The following is a 21,176-nucleotide window of genomic DNA, read 5'->3' on the forward strand; positions in this document are numbered from 1 at the left end:
AGGGGAGGTTGTGTTGTTTGTGGGTACTCAGGTGTCTGTGCTCCAATTCAGTTTTTTTTCTAGTGTGTTGTGAGACAGTGAGCGTTACGTACAGCTCACAGGTGCAGTGTACCTTTGGACGGTGTGTGTCCCGATTTAGCCTTCGTACGTAGAGTGTACCTGTTTCAATGCCTCTAATTTTTGTTTTCAATTTTCCATAGTGTTCTCTATTTTTTCAATGCCTCTAATTTTTGTTTTCAATTTTCCATAGTGTTCTCTATTTTTTTAGGAGGTTGTGCAATTTTTCCAGGGCACTTCTCCCTGTGGTGTACCCTTATTAGGGGAGGTTGTGTTCTTTTCCAGGGTATTTCTTTGGGGAGGTTGTGGGGGTAGTCAATGCCTCTAATTTAGTTTTCAGTTTTCCAGGGTTAGTACCCTGTGGTGTACCCTATTTAGGGGAAGGTGTAGTTTTTGTTTTCCAGGGTGAGTACTCTGTGGTGTACCCTATTTAGGGGAGGTTGTGTTATTTTCCAGGGTTAGTACGCTGCGTTGTTCCCTATTTTTGGTGGAGGTTGTTTGGTCAGTTCCTAGGGTTACTGCCCATGGGGCATCTTTTCATGTTGACACTATGCTCCGGTCATAGTCCACCTGCTTGGAACTCGTGGCCAAGGGTTTCATGTTCATAGGACTTTGAGTGAGAAGCTTCGCTCTAATATTTAGACCTCTTCCATTACCTTAACGGACCTTTATCCTAGTTTTCAGCGTCAGCATGCCTTCTATCCTAATCAGGGGAACTTTCGTTTCTTTCCAGAGCATTTTTCTCTCTGGTGTATTTTTTTTTTTTTTGTGGAGGTTGCACTCTTCTGGTTATATGGAGGTTATCTTACCCCTGTTGTACCTTTTATTAGGGATGTTGTTTTTCTCCCAAGGGTCAGTGTCTACACCCACCTTTGTTTACCAGGGTGCCTACCCTGTGGTGTACCCGTGTATGGGGAGGTTGTGGGGGTGACCACCCTTCTTGGTTGCATTGGTTTTTATTCATCTAAGCCATGCTTCCCAAAGTATGGGGGATGGGGCGTGTAGTAGTAATGTTATTTGCAATTTTAAGGTATTCAGTTATTTCTGCATCTTATTGCATATCTGCTCATGCTAGTGGTATTTCTGATACCTCATGTAATACACTATTGATATGTGCATCTCATTGTTGTACTTTCATGCTAATGTTATATTTGAGGCATCTGACTTATCTTTCTCTTTATTTCTGCTGTCGTTCCCTAAGGAAGGAGGATGTGTGGTAAATTACTTCTCTACTATTCTCCACTGAATAGCTCTGTAGAATGTACCATGACATCATGGAATGCCTGGGTGTCTCTCTGTGCTTACAGCGTCAGTTGGTCAACTCAGGCTGAGCTGCTAGGAGCCTGCTCCTGGTGGGGCTGCATCTGTACCTTCGATCTTCTCCTACTCATCTACCCTAGAACCAAGCTACAATAAAGAAGTATCCTACTGATACAGCTGGACCCTGCGTCTTCCTTTACCACACAGTCCCTTATTCCTGCTTCCATGTCTACCTCCTTCAGTATCTCCTCCATCCCAGCAGTCCCTCTATCCTGCCTCTGTCAGTTGTTCTTTCTTTACTGCATGCAGTTCCTCCTTGCTGCCTCCCTCAGTCTCTCACCCATCCCTCAGTCCCTTCTTGCTTCCACCATCAGTCTCTCCTCCCTCCTGTAGTGTCCGGCTGGACACGTTCTAGTGTTTCACCCTCTCCAGCACACGCTAACACCCACCCATCACAGGCGTCACCAGTCAGGTGACCCTGTTAATAAAAGAGGCTGGGCGCACGTGCCCTGGGCCAGTTCCAGCACCTAACTACTTCGTGTCTGTGTTGTCATTTGTGCAGTATGTGGGCCTAGGGCCCAAGACACTTCAATGGCGACGAGAGGGTCGATTCCCGCGTGCATGCCATTGGCCGTTTCATAGTTGGTCGGGGGGGCGGAGTGTGAGCAGATCGTAATGCATTGCCGCATCTGCTGACGACACGAAGGCAACCCAGCATGGGCAGAGTAAGTCTATGGCCACCCAGCGAACCCATCAGGTTACTGTGCTCAATACGTTACCCTGCGACCTAGCCTCTACTGGCGTTGGCGACTGTGTGCCGTCCCACCCGCCTGCGAGGCAAGGAAGAGGTAAGCTGGTTCGGCCATTGAAAGCGAACTTGGCCCAGAGCCACACTTCCTGCACTGGAAGTCTGCAACTGAAGCTGCCATGTCCGTAGGAGACATGCGGCCAGCCACATGTGGATTCAAGCACAAGGTTGTAAAGCCCGCAGCGTTAGGTAAGGCTGCTGCGGCCACGCGAGGGCTACCGCACGACCGAGCATTCTCGTACCGCACCCAGGAGTGGTAGTTAGGGGGTGGCCAGACGGTGAAGCAATGTTAAGCCAGCCAGAAGAGACACCTGGCTGTGCATCCCCCCACCTGAAGCTGCGCCTCGCAGAGAGGCTATAAAAACGGCTCAGAATAGGAAACGTCCAAGAGCTTAACTTAACTACAACGAATGAACCACACCATCGCGGAATACTTTCCCCCGCCCAAGCACTTACCGCCCTGAAAAGTGAGGCCCGTGATGCCCAGGAAAGCTGACTGGCTGCACCCACCATTCATCCTCACTGCCCTGCCTGCTGCCATCTGTCACGGAGAGGATTGAGCTGGCTAGAGGCACCCACAGTGAGGAACACTGGCATTTCCAGTACACCCTGAGGCCAGCAACGTGATGTAAGCTGTCACAGCCTCCCGCAATGCCTGCAGCGCCCGAGAGAGACGAGCGAGGACCCCAGCAATCAGGAAGAGCTGTCTGGCCTCTCTGTTATCGCCCGCAGAGCCACCCAGTGGCCGTTTCACCACACTGCACCTGGAGCGTGATCAAAAACAAAAGGAAGTTACATGGCACACAAGTCGGCCCCACACAGTGGATCACAATGAATGAATGACACAAGCTCTGTGCCTGCATGGAGAAACTGCTCTGAAACGACCTTTCTCAGCAGAAAATAGTGGTAGGGTGAAAAGGAGCTGCTCACCCAGTGGTGAAAATCGGCACCCCGGCCGTAGGAGGGAACTGCCAAAGAGCACCAAACGCCAGTAAGGAGCCCTCCACTTACCTGAACACAGCCCCATCCAGAAAACAAACCGCCTTCACAAGAAGCCTGCTGCAAACTACCTATAGCCATCGGCGCCAGTAACGAAGAACACAAGAACTTTCCAAATGTGCGAGAATATGGAGCCTGCATCAACACAAGGGTAAGCCCCACACCAGCACCCATAGCACTGCGGCCTAGCAGCACAAGATAAGAGTGCCTAATTGCCCCACTGCACGAGGAAAGCTGCAGTGGCCTCTCTGCAACCACGCGCAGTGCCACAACACACCCAGCAGTAGTGACCTGCCAGAGCAGCCCCTTCTACAGGGATAGCATATGTAAAAGAGACTTGCTGCTGCTGCCCCCCCCACTGGTGAGCAAAGGTACAACCACCTGCTGGCAGGGAGTCCAAAAGCGAGATTGGCCTGTAGACCAGGCCCATCAGTCTTGGCCGGGCTGCCACATCAGGCTCCAGCAAAGCATCCCGAAAAGCTCGCAGTGGCATTAGCAGGGCTGTCGCAGCTCCAGAGTGAGAAGTGTATGCTGCAAGGAAAAAGAGGTGAGAGGGGCCTACTGAATTGACAAAGGACAGTGTGCACGTCCTGTGAGGAGGAAATAGCAGCAGACTGTATATTCCAGCACGAAAGACTCCACAGTACTCTAGAGACTGCACTCTAAGCAGCCACCACAAAATACTGTTCGAAGTGAGTGCCACACGCCCCTATTAACTGCCTGTCATTTAGGGGAGAGATTGTTAACCCCCAGAAGGAGCACCAGAAAGCCTAAAGCTGTCCAGCCTAGAGAGATGCGAAGAGTCAAGCGAAAACCAAGGCAATGTGACAAAAGGCAGCCAAGCAAGCCTCATGGAAGGTGTATGGACAACATGCCCTGCACGGGTAACTCCCAGTGGCTGTCTGACTCCACCGCAAGCGAGAAAATTACGCCACCCACCTTCAGTGGTGAACGGAATCAACTGCAAGCTACAACACAGGCACACCAAGTGCCAGAAGAGAACGCCCAAGAAGGAGACGGAGTGCACAAGAGCAGAGGTACGCAGAAGGCTGCACCGACAAATTTGACAGCATGGGCAGGTGCCCAGGGAATGCAGACATTTCCACAGAAAAGCACTGCTGAGCGCAGCAAGGAGAGCTTCCACATCTCCACCGCATCAGCGAAGCCCCGCAGTGGGCCGAAGCCAGCACAGTGCCTCAGGACTGAGTCGCCATTGATCCAAGGAAGGCAAGAGGAGAGTCACACACTCAACGTGGCAAGCCGCCGCCGCAACATGTGCTATGATGACAGGCAACACGTGGCCGGATGCCACGTTGCTCCACAAGCAAGGAGTGCGTCACACGAAGTGACCAACCATGCCAAGCATGCCTCAACGGAGGCAGGATCAGGCACCACGACAGCGCTGCCTTGAGACGCAAGCACGACGCCCTCGTGAAGAGAAGAGGAGCACCGCGAAATCCTGGAGGAGAGGAGGGTGCCCGTAAAAGGCCCCGAAGAGGAAGAAGCAAGTCCTACTGACAGGACAGACCTGTGAAAGGTCCGCAAAAAAAAGTGAAGACTGTCCCAAGAACTGGACGTGACCAGAGAGATGTCCATGTGGCGCAAACATGAGACATGTGGCAGGACGTCACATCCAGGCGAGTACCTGGTCGGAAGGAGGAAAAGAGAGTGGCAGGACACCACACCACGAAGGAAGAAGGAACAGTGGCACAATGCCACAGGGCAGACAACCACCACAGGCGTGCAGGAGAAAAAGGAGCAGAGCGACAGGACAGAGGACTCGTACCACCACAAGATGAGCGCACCCAGAGACACCAGACAGCCATCAAGCCAGACCGACATCCCTGGAGACAGCCAAATGGGAGAACCAAATGTAAGCCGCAGCTAGCGCGAACCGCGTCTCTCTCCAACGCTTCCCAGAGTGACCGTCCAGTCCCGAAGCCAGACCGACATCCTTGGAGACAGCCTGTGAGAAAAAGTGGCGACCGCAACATTTAGGCTTACCTTCACAGCCCAACACCGGGGGCAACAACGGGGACAGAAAAAGCGATACCACCATAACGGAAAGCTGTCACTCTTCTCCACAGGGCGGGGAATTAGCGTGTTCGGCGTCAAGCCCGCCCACACGCTCTCACCTGACCGGGATCAACCAATGGCCTGTCACGGCAGTGGAAGAAAAGGAGGCCGTTTTACCTGAAGGGGGAACCAACCCGGAAGAAGAGGTGGATCCGGAAGTGGACGCGAAGATAACCGGAGAAGAAGAAGCCGAGGAAAACGCCGAGGACAGAGCAAATCCAGCAGCGAACGACTACAGGAGAATGGCGAAGCACAGCGGTGACAACGGAGAAGCCCCAGATGAGTGGTGGACCCCGGAGGAGACGCAGGAGCCGCCGCAACTCAGGAGAGTTGCGGCTTGAGGCGGTACGTGTCGGGGCACCTGGGGTTTGTGGGGAGGGTGGCGGGTGGAGAGAACGTGTTCCGCGTTAAACCGCACCCTCCCGAACCGACCCTTCATATTTTATTTTGTTATCTTTTGCGCTTCCGATAAATCCCGAACACAAATGCTTTCTCCCGCATAGTGTTTGTTCTGTACCCGCATAGTGTCTACTTCTGCACATGCTTTGGCCACGCACTGGATGTCATTTGTTCCCCCCCCCCCCTTTTTTCCTCACCAGTATGTTTTTGGACCCCTATAACAGTTTAACGTGCACATATCCCTCCCTTTCCTTTCTTCCCTCTCGCGACAGAAAAGGGAAAAACATAGAAGGACCCTGAGGGAAGGGATCGTGCTTCTAGCATAGCCTTCTATTGTTCTCCCAACAAGCAACACAAGTGCACCTGGGTGTGGTGGTAGACTAGAAAAACACAACATAGGGATACTTGTTGTCTCTCTTTCCTCTTTTGGGGTCATCTTTTCCTGAGAACCTCCTGGGGAGCCCTCTTCTGGACCACCTCCACGGAAAAGAAAACGAGAGAAGAGAAGCACCGTTAACTGAAGACCTCCCGCCTTACGGCTGTACTCCGAGGGATACGCCAAGACTCTATTTCCTTTCTTCTTGCCTTGTGGCATTATTTACGCATATTAATTTGTCAATAAACCCTTACTATCAACCCTATACGGTCTCCGCGCTTCTGTTTCCACGCATCCCTCCGACAAGTGGTGTCAGAAGTGGGATTGGTGGAAATGGAGGCCGTCGTATCAAAGATGGGGGAAGGACAAGAGCGTCTGGAAAAAATTATGGGTAGATTCCTGGAGGTAGCAGAGGCCGACAGAAAAACCCTACACAGGGCCCTTACTAAACAATCTCAGTCCCAGGAGACCGCCATAGAAAAACTGGCAGAGACGCTGGGACAACCTAGGGGACACACCTCTTTACCCTCGGTCGAGCTACAAAAATTTGTTCCGAGAGAAGATCCTAATTACTTTTTCTCTAACTATGAACAAATGGCAAGAGCTGCTATGTGGCCAGAAGATAAATGGGGTAATTACTTAGGCCCACTTCTGACGGGTGAGTTACAAGCCGCCTATCAAGCCGCCAACCCTCAAGGCACCACCCTGTACCCCGACATAAAACGCAGCATCCTGGAACGTATGGGCATAGATGAAGAGACCTATAGGATTAGGCTACGACAGGTTAAGGAAGGACCACAAGAAACTCCAAGAGCCCTATATTTTAGGGTCAGGGACCTAGTGGAAAGATGGTTAAAACCCAAAACTTCTACCAAGGAGGAAATAATAGAAAAAATATGCCTGGAACAGTTCCTAACTTCTCTGCACCCACCCATACAAAGATGGGTTAGACAACACGCGGGCCTCACTCTGGACAGGGCTGTGGAAATAGCCACTGCTTTTAATCGGGAGCAGGAATCACAAACGGGACATGACTCCTCATAGAGACAACCTAGTGTAGCAAACCCAAAACCAGCCAAGGTCCTTTCTCATCCCAGAAAACAGGAACCGATCACACTGGTCCCGAGCCCAATTCTTCCCCCCCCCAAAGCAGCCGACACCTTTAGGTCCACAGTGCTTTCACTGTGGCACTTATGGACACATCGCCCGCTCTTGTCCCCAGAAAGAGGAACCCATGGAGGTGGGGTTTTCATGAGCCTTGTACTGGCATCCCACCGGAGGTAGACCATCATTCCATAGGAAAGTACTTGTTAATGGAGAACCCCGGAATGCTTTAGTAGACACCGGTTGCCTACAAAGTGTCATGAGGCCACAAGAGGTCCCAGGGGGAGAACTCACAACCACAGGGGTTGTCCACATACAATGTGTCCACGGAGACAGTAAGGCCTATCCTGTGACAGACGTCTCTATACAGCACCAACCCAATACCACACCTGTCCCTCTGAAGGTAGGACTGATTCCGAGATTGCCTGAGTCTCTGGTATTGGGAAACGATTACCCTCATAGGAACGAGCTCCTCCAAGGTGTATGGAAGGAAGGTGCACTGTGGAGGGAGACAGCACCCTTTTCTCAGGACCTAGAGCCTGACCTGAATGCAGGGAAGGACCGAAAAAGCAGGAGACAGAGACGAAAGGAAAAGAAGGAGTGGACCGCCGCAGTATTAACTAACTCAGGTCATGGGCTTTGGGACTATGATCAGAATTTCCATTCAGCCCAGCGAGAAGACCCTGCTCTTCAAGAAGCCTGGAGGCGAACCACCGAGCAGGAAGACCCCAATCACGTAGGACCCCAGTTCTTCCTACAGAAGGGTTTGCTGTACCGAAAAGGGGGTAAAACCTTACCAACACAACTACTGATACCCCAGCCCTTCCGGGAAAAGGTTTTGTTTTTAGCACATAGTCACCTCCTGGGGGGACATTTCGGTACAGAAAAAACAGAGAAGGCCATCCTGGATAGGTTCTACTGGCCAGGTATCTTTCAGCAAATCCGAAAATACTGTAAAGAATGCTCAGTGTGTCAGAAAAACAGCCGCTATATTCCCCCCAGAGTCCCATTACGACCACTTCCTGTCATTGATTAACCTTTTTCCAGAGTAGGAATGGACATTATAGGCCCACTTCCTCCCTCCAGGAGCGGCTATCGCTATGTATTAGTTATTGTGGACTATGCCACAAGATTTCCTGAAGCGGTAGCCTTGCGACATCCCAATACCACGTTAATTGCGAAAGCCATGATCAATGTCTTTTCAAGGGTGGGTTTTCCCTGGGAGGTCATTACGATCAGGGGACTCTCTTTACCTCGCACCTAATGCAACAGGTATGCCAACAACTTCAGATTAAACAGATACATACTGCAGCCTACCACCCCCAGACCGATGGGTTAGTGGAACGGTATAATGCCACATTAAAAACAACCCTAAAGAAATTGTTGAACCTAGAAGCCAGGAAGTGGGAGGATATGCTTCCTTTAGCCCTATTTGCCATCCGATGCAGTCAGCAAAAAAGTTTAGGTTACTCTCCCTTTGAACTTTTATACGGAAGACAGCCTAGAACCCTTTTAGATATGGCCCGAGAAGAATGGGAGGAAGAAAGGGACGCAACCAAACCCCTTTTACAATACGTAACCAGCCTGAAAACGCACTTGAACCAAGTAAGAGAAATAGTACGTAACAACCTAGAAAAAGCCCAGGCAGCCCAAAAGGAACAATACGACAAAAAGGCAAAAGACCGAACATTCGAGATAGGAGACCTGGTTCTTCTTATGATGCCGACCACAGAGCAGAAAATGTGAGGCCAGTGGCAGGGCCCATATGAGGTGATAGAAAAGGTAACCCCAGTAACCTACAAAATAGAGTTGGATCCCCATAGGAAAAAGACGCAAATCTACCATATAAATCGCCTAAAGAAATGGGAGGGCCCTTTACCTGTGTTAATGGACTCCACTTCTTTAGCAGAACAAAGTATTGATCCTGAGTTATCCGAGTCCTTAAAGCAAGAGCTCTTAGACACCCTACAACCCCGAAAAGAAGTATTTTCATTAAACCCGGGTAGAACAAAGCTAATAGAACACGAAATCCACACCCTGCCAGGAGAGGTCAGGCTGCGACCCTATCGCATACCCGAAGCTAGACGTGAAGCTATAGATCAAGAGGTCCAGAAGATGTTAGACTTAGGCGTCATAGAACCCTCCAAAAGCGAATGGAGCTCCCCAGTGGTTCTTGTTCCCAAACCAGACGGGTCAATCAGGTTTTGTATTGACTTCCACGAAGTGAACAAGATATCCCAGTTTGACTTATACCCCCTGCCCCGGGTAGATGAAATGATTGAGAAACTAGGAAAGGCCCAATTTGTTAGCAATCTAGACCTTTGTAAAGGATACTGGCAGGTGCCTCTACGAAAACAGGATCGAGAAAAAACAGCCTTTGCCACCCCAAAAGGGCTATTGTAACGCCCTGAACGTCTCAGGATCGTTTAACAGACACGACAATGAGGACGCAACCACTTGTGAAGGGTTAGTTCTTTTAATGAAGGCAAATAAAATACAAAGAACAAACAAAAGTTATAGTCACTGGAATCCTCCAGGCTAAGTACGTTACCAGCCCACAGCACGGATGGTCCTAACCGTCCTCTGCATATACGCCGATCCCGGCGTATGCCAACAGAGGGCAGAAATGAAATGGCCGACAATGCCAATCGGTAGGCTGTGAGGGGCACGAAGAGTGTTGGGGAGAATCGAGGAGTCAGGGAAACACCCAGCCGGGGTCTCTACCTGAAGGGAGCAGCCGCTCAACCTCTTCCTCAGACTGCACCGGGACGCGGAGTCACCTCCTGGTGATGCGTCACCGATACCCCAATCACAAGCAAGAAGACTGAACCGAGAGCAGCCGCTCGATCGATCCTGTGGACTTCCGAGTCTGTAACGCGGCAAACACCTCCTGGTGTGCGTTACAGGTGGCAGTCCCTGTGTCTCTGGTCGGGCTGGGAGTTACGACTCCAACCAGCAAAAGCGCCACTGCGCTTGGACTCAGCCGAGTCAAAAAGCGAAGCTCAATGGTTGACCGGTAGAGCTTCCGGGTCCTTCACAGGTGACGATGGGGCAAGACACGGCCCAGGGAGTAACGACTCGACCTACCTCCGTTCTTGCCTTACTGGAGCACCACTCCGGAACACTGCTCTTCACGAAGCAGGTACGTCGGTGTAAACACAATATCCGACAGCCTTGTACCTCCCGGTTCCTCCCTTTATAGGGCGTGTTTTCCTTGAGTTATGTAACAGCTCTCCTGTTTACATAAGGGCGTGTTTCCCTTGAGTTATGTAACAGCTCTCCTGTTTACATAAGGGCGTGTTTCCCTTGAGTTATGTAACAGCTCTCCTGTTTACATAAGGGCGTGTTTCCCTTGAGTTATGTAACAGCTCTCCTGTTTACATAAGGGCGTGTTTCCCTTGTATGACAGGAATTCTTGACAGTACATCCTCCCTCTCAGCGGCTCCCCACGGGTCCAGCGCTGGCAGGAAAACGCCGATGGAACAAGGAGACCAAGCGCGGAGCATGAACCCCTTCAGCCGGTTCCCATGAATGCTCCTCCGGGCCATAGCCTTTCCACGCAACCAGGTACCACAGCTTCCCCCTGCGCCATTTGGACGCCCGTATGCCCGACACTTCATACTCCACCTCCGACTCCACGCATACCGGCCTAGGTGTCCCAGACGGCTTGGAGGGTGCTGGTTTGAGCAATGATACATGAAAGACAGGGTGTATCCGCAATGACTGGGGCAAGCACACCTTCACGTTCACGGGACCCATACACTTGGTAATTCGATAGGGGCCCATGTACTTGGGATGGAACACACTGTTCTTTCGAAACCTTATGTTTCTTGTGGATATCCAGACGTAGTCTCCAGTGCGGTACAGTGGCCCGGGCCTTCTCTTCCTATCTGCCGCAGCCTTGTATCTTCTCTTGGCCTCTATTAGGACAGCCCTTGAGCGCATCAACGTGTCTTTTATGTGTGCCACCCTGTCCGCTGTGGCGGGAATCCTGTCCTCTCTGAACGGATGTAGAAATGGCAAGAACCTGGGATGTTGGCCATAGTTGCTATAGAACGGAGATGACTGTGTGGAGCTGTGAGTGGCGTTGTTATAGGCTATCTCTGCAACCCATAGCAAGTCGACCCATTCTTCCCTGCCCTGGTCCACAAAACATCGCAGATACTGTTTGAGCGTTTGGTTCAGGCGCTCGGTTTGGCCGTCCGTTTGAGGGTGGTAGCTGGTGGACAGGGCGGTCTTAACATGCAGCGCAGTGCACCAAGTCTTCCAGAATTGCGCAGTAAACTGCGACCCCCGGTCCGACACGATCACCCCAGGTAATCCATGCAGTCGTACCACATTCTTTAGGAGTAGTGACGCCAATTCCCCGGCCGTAGGGACTCTCTTGCAGGGGATGAAGTGCCCCATTTTCGTCAAGTAATCCACCACCACCAGTATTGCCGTCATCCCCTGGTCTACCGGTAGGCCCACCACGAAGTCCAGTGATATGCTATCCCATGGTCTATCCGGGGTCGGAAGTGGATGTAAGAGCCCTTGGGTTCGGCCATGGTCGGCCTTCATGGTAGCACACGTAGGACACTCCTGTCCCCACCTCCTGACATCCACTCTCATGGTTGGCCACCAGAAATGCCGTCCCATGCTAGCCACCGTTTTTTCAAAGCCCAAATGACCTGCGCATGGAGAGTCATGGCACCAGATGAATGCTTGTTTCCTTAGCCTAGGCGTGGGTATCAATAGGCACCTGCCCTTCAGGGGTATCCCGTCCTTCAGCTGCCATTCTCTGTGACTGAGGAGCCACCTCCGCCATGCGAATGACCTGATCCCTCTCTTTATTCCCCTCAGGAAAGTATCCGGTTGGATAACCCCCAATACCATCCTCGGGGAAATGATGGAACGCTCGGTTGCAGGCAATGGTTCCTTAACTGCAGATTGACGGGACAGGGCGTCCGCCTTCCGGTTTTCCGTCCCCGGCCGATATGTGATGCGGAAGTTGAACCCCGCAAAGAAGATCATCCACCGCAGCTGCCTGGGAGAAAGGTGTCTAGTGGCCGTCATGAACTGTAGGTTCCGATGGTCCGTGTACACCGATACCACATGTCTTGCCCCCATCAACCAATGCCTCCATTCGGTGAAGGCGTCCTTGATTGCGAGAAGCTCCTTCTCCGCAATATGGTAGTTGCGTTCGGCGTCGTTGAGTTTGCGGGACATGTACGCAACGGGATGAAGCACCCCTGCGTCGTGGTTGCGTTGGGACAAGATAGCCCCCAGCGCCACATCCGACGCGTCCGCTTCCACCACGTAGGGGAGATCCGGATCGGGGTGAGCCAACACCGGCGCCTTACCAAAGGCGCTTTTCAGGGCCTCAAAGGCTTTGTTCGCTGCAGGGGACCAGACAAACTCCTTGGACTTCCTCAGTAGCTGTGTGATTGGGGCCACCACTCCTGAAAATCCATCTATAAACCGCCTGTAAAAGTTGGCGAAGCCAATGAAACTTTGGACGTCCTTCACGCTTTGGGGCACCGGCCATTCTTTCACCGCCTTGATCTTTCGTTCTGCCATCTCCTGTCCCTCTGGACTCAGCATCACTCCGAGGAATTCCACGGATGTGACGTGGAAGTCACACTTGCTGAGTTTACAAAACAGCATGTTTTCCCTCAGCTTTTGGAGCACAGCTTTGACGTGGTGTACGTGCTCCTCCACACTGGACGAATAGATGAGGATGTCGTCGATATATACGACCACGTAGATATGCAACTCCTCTCTGAATACCTCATTCAAAAAGTACTGAAAGGCTGCCGGGGCGTTGCACAGACCGAACGGCATGACGAGGTACTCAAAAAGGCCGAACCTGGTCTTAAAGGCGGTCTTCCACTCGTCTCCGTCCCTCATGCGCACCAGATGGTATGCCCCTTTCAAATCCAACTTGGTGTAGATACGAGCTTTCTTGACCTGTTCCAGAAGTACACTGATGAGAGGCAAGGGGTACCGATTTTTTATGGTTATTGCATTCAATGCCCTAAAGTCCACACAGGCTCTCAGCTCCCCATTAGCCTTCGGGATGAAGAAGAGTGGCGAGGCGGCCGGAGACTTGGACGGGCGGATGAATCCTAGCTTGAGGAGTTTATCCAGGTACCCCCGGAGATGCACGTTTTCAGGCTCCGTCAGGGCATACAGCCTGCCGCTGGGAACGCTGGCCCCTGGCACCAGGTCGATCTGGCAGTCAAACTGTCTATGTGGTGGTAGCACTTCCGCCTTCACCTCATCAAATACAGCCTCAAAACTGTGATAAGCCTGGGGGAGAGCCACATCTTTTTCTGCCGCTGTAGCCACCGTCTGACTCCCGCTCTCATCTGCGTCAAGGGATTCCGTTCTTATTCCACAATGCAGGATGCAATACGGTGACGTCATTTCGATGCGATGTGTTGGCCAATCCACAAAGGGGTTGTGTTTCTGTAGCCACGGCAATCCCAATATGACGCCATATTGGGGCGCTTGGATGATGTTAAAATCGATTTGTTCCAAATGGTTCCTCCCATATCTCATCGGAAGGACCCCCGTGTGCTGTCCGATGGGCCCCGTCACCAATCGCCTTCCGTCTACCGCATAGACGTCTTCGGGTACTGCTTTGGGAAGAAGCACTAGCCCTAGCCTGCATGCCTCGTTGTGGTCCATAAACATGCCAGTGGCCCCTGAATCCACCATGGCCACAACGGGTATCCACTGGTCATGCACTCCCACGTGCACCGTGATAAACAGGTGTCGTTGTCCCTTAGTGACCGAGTTGGAAAGTGAAGGGATGGATGAGTGACTCCGAGATGCCCCTTCTCTGGTCTTGGAGTCCTCTAGTTTTCCGCCGGTATGTCCACCACGGCTGTTACCGACCGGTTGGCCCGATAACGTGACGTCTTCGGTTTGGCAGGGCATTCACGTACGTAGTGGCCTTTTTTGCCACAATATAGGCACAATCCTTGTTTACGGCGTGACTCTTTCTCCGTGGCTGTGAGGCTCGCTCGTATTGCGCTGATGTCCATGGGTTCTCCCTTGGATGCGGTGGAAGTTTCAGGACTTCCCACCGTCACATAGGATGGAAGGGATTTTCCTTTTCTCCCATGATCCCCCTTTCTTTCACTTAGCCTATGTTCCAGCCGTAATACCAGGTTGATAAGGCCCTCACATGTCTTGGGTTGAGGGTCAATATGAGCCACGGCGTCCTTGAGCTCATCGCACAGCCCTTGATGGAAGAGCGCCGTCTGTTTGGCAACAGGCCACTTGGTTTCCGCAACCAGCCTTCGGAACGCGTTGAGATACTGCACCAGGTCGTTGGATCCCTGTCTCAACTCAAGCATTTCACGGTCCGCCGTGTACGAGTCAGCCCTTCTGTCGAATACCTTCAGGAATTCCTCGCGAAAAGCACCCCAATCACATAAGAGGGGGTCGTCCCTGCTCACCAGAGGTACGGCCCATTGTGCCGCGTTTCCAGCCAAATAGGATATAAGGAAAGCCACACGAGCCTGACTCGTGGGGAACGCCTTTGGTTTGCACGATAAATGTAGCGCCACTTGTGTGAGGAATACCTGCACTGTGTTAGGATCCCCACTGTACCTCTCTGGTGTTGCCAAGGGGATGGCTACCGGCATTTCCACTACTACCGCAGGGGTCTGGTTCGTGAGGGAGGTGCTGGGCGTGAGCGGGTCCAATTGGATAGCATCCAGTCTGGCTTTTACATCGGCTGTTTCTTGCCTAGAGGCAGCCACTTCAACTTGCATGGCCGCTAAAGCAGCCAGCACATCATCAAGTGTTGCCATGTCTGTTATCGACCGGGAGACAGTTAGTGTTATTAAGGTCGGATATTTTGTAACGCCCTGAACGTCTCAGGATCGTTTAACAGACACGACAATGAGGACGCAACCACTTGTGAAGGGTTAGTTCTTTTAATGAAGGCAGCAGTCCCTGTGTCTCTGGTTGGGCTGGGAGTTACGACTCCAACCAGCAAAAGCGCCACTGCGCTTGGACTCAGCCGAGTCAAAAAGCGAAGCTCAATGGTTGACCGGTAGAGCTTCCGGGTCCTTCACAGGTGACGATGGGGCAAGACACGGCCCAGGGAGTAACGACTCGACCTACCTCCGTTCTTGCCTTACTGGAGCACCACTCCGGAACACTGCTCTTCACGAAGCAGGTACGTCGGTGTAAACACAATATCCGACAGCCTTGTACCTCCCGGTTCCTCCCTTTATAGGGCGTGTTTTCCTTGAGTTATGTAACAGCTCTCCTGTTTACATAAGGGCGTGTTTCCCTTGAGTTATGTAACAGCTCTCCTGTTTACATAAGGGCGTGTTTCCCTTGAGTTATGTAACAGCTCTCCTGTTTACATAAGGGCGTGTTTCCCTTGAGTTATGTAACAGCTCTCCTGTTTACATAAGGGCGTGTTTCCCTTGTATGACAGGAATTCTTGACAGCTATACCATTTTAGGGTACTGCCGTTTGGTTTGCATGGGGCACCTGCCACATTCCAAAGGCTCATGAACATAATCTTGCAGCCTTATACGGCCTTTTAGGCAGCCTACATAGATGACATAATCATCTATAGTACCTCATGGAAAGAACACCTGGAACATCTCACACAGGTGATAAAAGCCCTGAGTGATAGCGGGTTGACTATCAATCCCACCAAAAGCCGTCTAGCCGCACGGTCCGTAAGATATCTGGGTTACCTGCTAGGGGAGGGGTATATCAGACCACAAGAAGAAAAGATTTCTGCCATCACTCAGATTCCCTTTCCTCGAACAAGAAAAGACCTTAGGGCTTTCTTAGGACTTGTTGGATATTACAGACGCTTTATCCCTCATTTCTCACAAATAGCTGCTCCACTGACCGACCGACCTGAAGAAAGACGTCCCTACCCCTAAACGCTTACAAGACCCTTCTCCAGAGGAAAAACAAGCCTTTCAATATCTCAAACACAGCATTACCTCCGGGCCTGTCCTCATCAGCCCTGACTATAGCAAACCATTTCTTTTGCAGACTGATGCCTCAGACAAAGGACTTGGGGCGGTTCTATCTCAAACAGATGATGAGAATCAGGAACGACTAGTTATCTATATCAGCAGAAAGCTCTTTCCTAGGGAAACCCACTATGCAGTTATAGAAAAGGAAGCCCTAGCGATTAAATGGGCTATCGAGTCTCTTCGTTATTACTTAGAGGGTAAAGAGTTTGTTCTTTATACAGACCATGCCCCATAGTAATGGCTGTCTCGACACAAAGGACATAACCAACGCATATTACGGTGGTTTTTCACCCTGCAACCCTTTCGTTTTACTACGCTCCATAGAAAAGGTAAGGAACAAGCAAACGTGGACTACCTGTCCAGATATCCATCTGGTCCCTTTCTTGTATACAAGAAAGTTAGGGGAGGGGAATGTGAGAAAAAGTGGCGACCGCAACATTTAGGCTTACCTTCACAGCCCAACACTGGGGACAGAAAAAGCGATACCACCATAACGGAAAGCTGTCACTCTTCTCCACAGGGCGGGGAATTAGCGTGTTCGGCGTCAAGCCCGCCCACACGCTCTCACCTGACCGGGATCAACCAATGACCTGTCACGGCAGTGGAAGAAAAGGAGGCCGTTTCACCTGAAGGGGGAACCAACCCGGAAGAAGAGGAGGATCCGGAAGTGGACGCGAAGATAACCGGAGAAGAAGAAGCCGAGGAAAACGCCGAGGACAGAGCAAATCGAGCAGCGAACGACTACAGGGGAATGGCGAAGCACAGCAGTGACAACGGAGAAGACCCAGATGAGTGGTGGGAAGAGTGGTGGACCCCGGAGGAGACGCAGGAGCCGCCGCAACTCAGGAGAGTTGCGGCTTGAGGCGGTACGTGTCGGGGCACCGGGGGTTTGTGGGGAGGGTGGCGGGTGGAGGGTGGAGAGAACGTGTTCCGCGTTAAACCGCACCCTCTCGAACCGACCCTTCATATTTTTTTTTGTTATCTTTTGCGCTTCCGATAAATCCCGAACACGAAGGCTTTCTCCTGCATAGTGTTTGTTCTGTACCCGCATAGTGTCTGCTTCTGCAAATGCACTGGCCACGCACTGGATCCCATTTGTTCCTTCCCCCTCCCCTTTTTTTTCCTCACCAGTTTGTTTTTGGACCCCTATATCAGTTTAACGTGCACATATCCCTGCCTTTCCTTTCTTCCCTCTCGCGACGGAAAAGGGAAAAACATAGAAGGACCCTGAGGGAAGGGATCGTGCTTCTAGCAGAGCCTTCTATTGTTCTCCCAACAAGCAACACAAGTGCACCTGGGTGTGGTGGTAGACTAGAATAACACAACATAGGGATACTTATTGTCTCTCTTTCCTCTTTTGGGGTCATCCTTTACTGAGAACCTCCTGGGGAGCCCTCTTCTGGACCACCTCCACGGAAAAGAAAACGAGAGAAGAGAAGCACCGTTAACTGAAGACCTCCCTCCTTACGGCTGTACACCAAGGGATACGCCAAGACTCCCATTTCCTTTCTTCTTGCCTTGTGGCATTATTTACGCCTATTAATTTGTCAATAAACCCTCACTATCAACCCTATACGGCCTCCGCGCTTCTGTTTCCACCCATCCCTCCGACACAGCCCAATAGGAGAACCAACTGTAAGCCGCAGCCAGCGCGAACCGCGTCTCTCTCCAACGCTTCCCAGCGCGACAGTCCAGTCCCAAGCACCGGCAGTCGAAGTTGGATGGCATCCCTGCTTCTCACCGCAGATGCCACGGGTGAAGTACAGCCTCAGCAAGACGAAGACATGGGCTGCGAAGTCCCTCCAGTCCTCCTCACTTCCGGAGGTCACCTAAAGCCAGAGATCGCCGCCTGTTTGCCCAACAGATAGAAAATAACTATGTTCATCATCCAAGTGCATCATCACCAAGGAGCATCGCACCACCAGAGTGGATCCCCACACTCTAGAGAACCGGAGTTCAATGAGGCGAGCCACCCAGGAACCTTCTGTGTGCCCCTGTCACCCTGAAGCCTGCCGAAGAAGAGTATACCCGACCATTGGAATATCCACCCTTGGGGTTACACAAGACTTGGCTGTGGCCCTGTTGGGAGTTCCGCAGCGACCCCTCAGCGCGGCCTACGAAAAGGCCCGAACAGCCCACGCGGTCACGTGGCAATCCAGGGGCAAGGGCCTCACCAGAGTTCCTGTGAGAGGGGAATCCGAATAGGGATGCGTCGTCAGCAGCTCCACCACGGGCACGGGAAGCATGAAGGTCACAGTCAAAGACTGGTCAACCACAGACCACCGGAGGAAGGCACAGAACCTGAGGCCTGACGGCGAGAATGTCCAGACCGAGACACCACCCTCTGCGGGTACATGAGCGACTTGGCTGTGAGTCCCGTTGGCAGTTCCTCAGCGACGCCTTTGTGCGGCTTATACGAAGCCCACACAGTCCACACGGTCCCATGGTAGCCCGGCAGGAAGGTCCTTCATGAGGCTCCAGTGAGAGAGGAGTCCAGGCAAAAGAGGCAAGTCTGAAGTTCCTCGGCTGTCAGGAGCTAGAAGGACCATCAACATGTCGCCTCCAAGGGTAGGCCTCATACACCAAGATCATCCCCAACTGCTGTAAGTTTGTCGTCCACCAGAACCTCAGCGCCGGCAAGATCTCCAGAGTAGACTCCACCACTGCTCCAGATGTACCGATACTTGAACTTTGTAAATGGACTCCAACACCACGAGACCAGGCCGGTCTGAAGTACATCGCCATGGCGGACTAAAGCATCCTGACCATGCGGTCCGAAGCTCCAGCACTGCCTGGCTGATGGCCTGAAGAGACTCATTTGGTGCTATGTGTTGTTTATTTGTTTTCTTCCAGGTTGGAATTTTGTTTGTTTCTTTTCATTAAAGTTTGGGAGGGATGTAGTGTCCGGCTGGACACGTTCTAGTGTTTCACCCTCTCCAGCACACGCTAACACCCACCCATCACAGGCATCACCAGTCAGGTGACCCTGTTAATAAAAGAGGCCGGGCGCACGTGCCCTGGGCCAGTTCCAGCATCTAACTACTGCATGTCTGTGTTGTCATTTGTGCAGTATGTAGGCCTAGGGCCCAAGACACTACACCTCCCACCCGCAGTCGCTTCTTCTGGGTCCCTCCGCCTCTTTTCTCCCGTGCAGTCCCTCCTTCCTGCCTTCATCAATCTCTCCTCCCTCCCTCGGTCCCACCTTCCTACCTCAAAGTCTGTCTTCTTCAGCCTCCCCTTCCTCCTTCCTGTCTCCCTCTGTTTCTTCTCCCTTCCTGCAAGTCCCTCCTTCTGGTTGTCTCTCTTTCCTCTCTCCCTACAGTCTCTCCTTCCTCCCTCAGTCCGACTTCCCTCCCTGCAGTCCCTCCTTTCTCGCATCAGTCTCTCCTCCCATGGAGTCCCTCCTCCCTTAGTGGCTCCTTCCTTCCATCAGTCCCTCCTTTCTCCCTGGAGTTCCTCCTCCCTCAGTCTCTCCTCCCTCACTCCATCAGTCCCTCCTTGCTCTCTGCAGTCCCTCCTTCCTGCCATCCCTCCCTCCGTCCCTTCTCCCTTAGTCCCTCCTTCCTCTCTGAAGTACCCCCCCCCCTTCCTTCCATCAGTCCCTCCTCTCTCCCTCAAGTTCCTCCTCCCTCAGCCCCCCCCCCCCCCTTCCTGCCTCCCTCACTCTCCCTCCTCCCTCTGTCTCTCCTCCCTCAGTCCCTCCTCCCTCAGTCCCTCCCTCGCTCAGCCTCTCCTCCCTCGGTCCCTCCCTCCCTCCTCCGCCCCAGCCCTCCTCGCCCCTCCCCTGACACACAAAGCCCGGCTGCGCCCAGCCCCGGTGACAGCCGAGGAGCTGCAGCGGGCCCTGCGGCACGGGAGGGGCGGCCCCCGCCGGTTTCCATGGTGACCCGGAGGTGCTTGGAGGCGCCCCCCGCGGGGCGCAGTTGACAGCCCTCCCCCCCCCAGTGAGACAGCCCTCCCCCGGTACACACCCCCTCCCCCGGTACACCCTCGTCTCTACAGGTCGCCCCATCAATAAAGACTTCCGCCCGCGGGCCGCATCGCCATTTCCGGGTTCTACGCCCGAGCGCCGCTCCCGCCCCCTTTGCGGTTTCATTCTGCTGATTCGTCCATTCTAACACCCCTCTCCCCCCTCTTCTCGTCCGTGGGGGCGGCACTTCCGGCCCCCGGTGCGGCTCTTCCGGGGCCGCAGAGCAGAGGCCCGGCCGCTGCGGCAGGTGCACAGTGGGCCCAGACACCCCCTTCCCCCAGCGGCCCCTCCCACGGGCACCCCCTCCTGGGTGAGACCCCCCCCCCCCCTTTCAGGACGCACCCCCCCTCCGCCCGTGGAGCAGAGGATGCAGGCGCCATGACGTGGGTGGCAGAAAGATACCCCCTGCACCTGCAGGTCTGGGGCAACCACTACCAGCAGTTGGAGGCCGAGCTGCTGAAGAACCAGGTGAGGGGAGCTGGGGGGCACAGAGGGGGCTGGGAGGCAGTGCTGCTGAACAACCAGGTGAGATGGTTGGGACACAGAGGGGTCAATGCTGCTAAAGAACCATATGATGGGGCAGCGAGGCAATGCTGCTGAAGAGCCAGGTGAGGGGGCTGGGACGCAATGCTGCTGAAGAGCCAAGTGAGTGGGCACAGAGGGGGCTTGGAGGCAATGCTCCTGAAGAGCCAGGTGAGATGACCTGGGGGAACAGAGGGGGCTGGAGGGGCAATGCTGCTGAAGATCCATCTGAGGGGGCCAATGCTACTGAAGAGCCACGTGAGGGGGGCTGGGGAGGGGGCAGTGCTGCTGAGGAACCAGGTGAGATGGGCTGGGGGGCACAGAGGGGGCTGGAGGGACAATGCTGCTGAAGAGCCATCTGAGGGGGCAATGCTGCTGAAGAACCAGGTGAGAAGAGGGGACACAGAACGGGCTGGCACAACGAGCAGGCCTGGCAAACTGGACACTGTTGCTGAGGAACGAGAGGGAGGGAGGGAGGGGGGGGCACGGGGGAACCGATGCTGTGGAACTGGGTATGGGCTGGCGGTGTGGCACAGAGGAGGCTTTGGCACTGCTGTTGAACACCCAGGTGGGGCTGGGGAAGGCACTGCTGCTGAGGAA

General features: G+C 53.1%; 1 protein-coding gene across 1 annotated transcript in view; it reads left to right on the forward strand.

The window, feature by feature from the left end:
• The first annotated feature begins 19,873 nt into the window (after positions 1-19,873).
• The window catches only part of ANKRD13D (ankyrin repeat domain 13D), a 214,138-nt gene continuing 212,835 nt past the window's right edge, over positions 19,874-21,176 (forward strand). Inside the window, exon 1 of the mRNA XM_085651622.1 lies at positions 19,874-20,522. Within this exon, the coding sequence (XP_085507748.1) occupies positions 20,433-20,522 (90 nt within the window). The 5' untranslated portion in view covers positions 19,874-20,432. The remainder of the gene's footprint in view (positions 20,523-21,176) is intronic.

This window comes from Triturus cristatus, chromosome 4_1, assembly GCF_964204655.1.
Source record: "Triturus cristatus chromosome 4_1, aTriCri1.1, whole genome shotgun sequence".
NCBI lineage: Eukaryota > Metazoa > Chordata > Amphibia > Caudata > Salamandridae > Triturus > Triturus cristatus.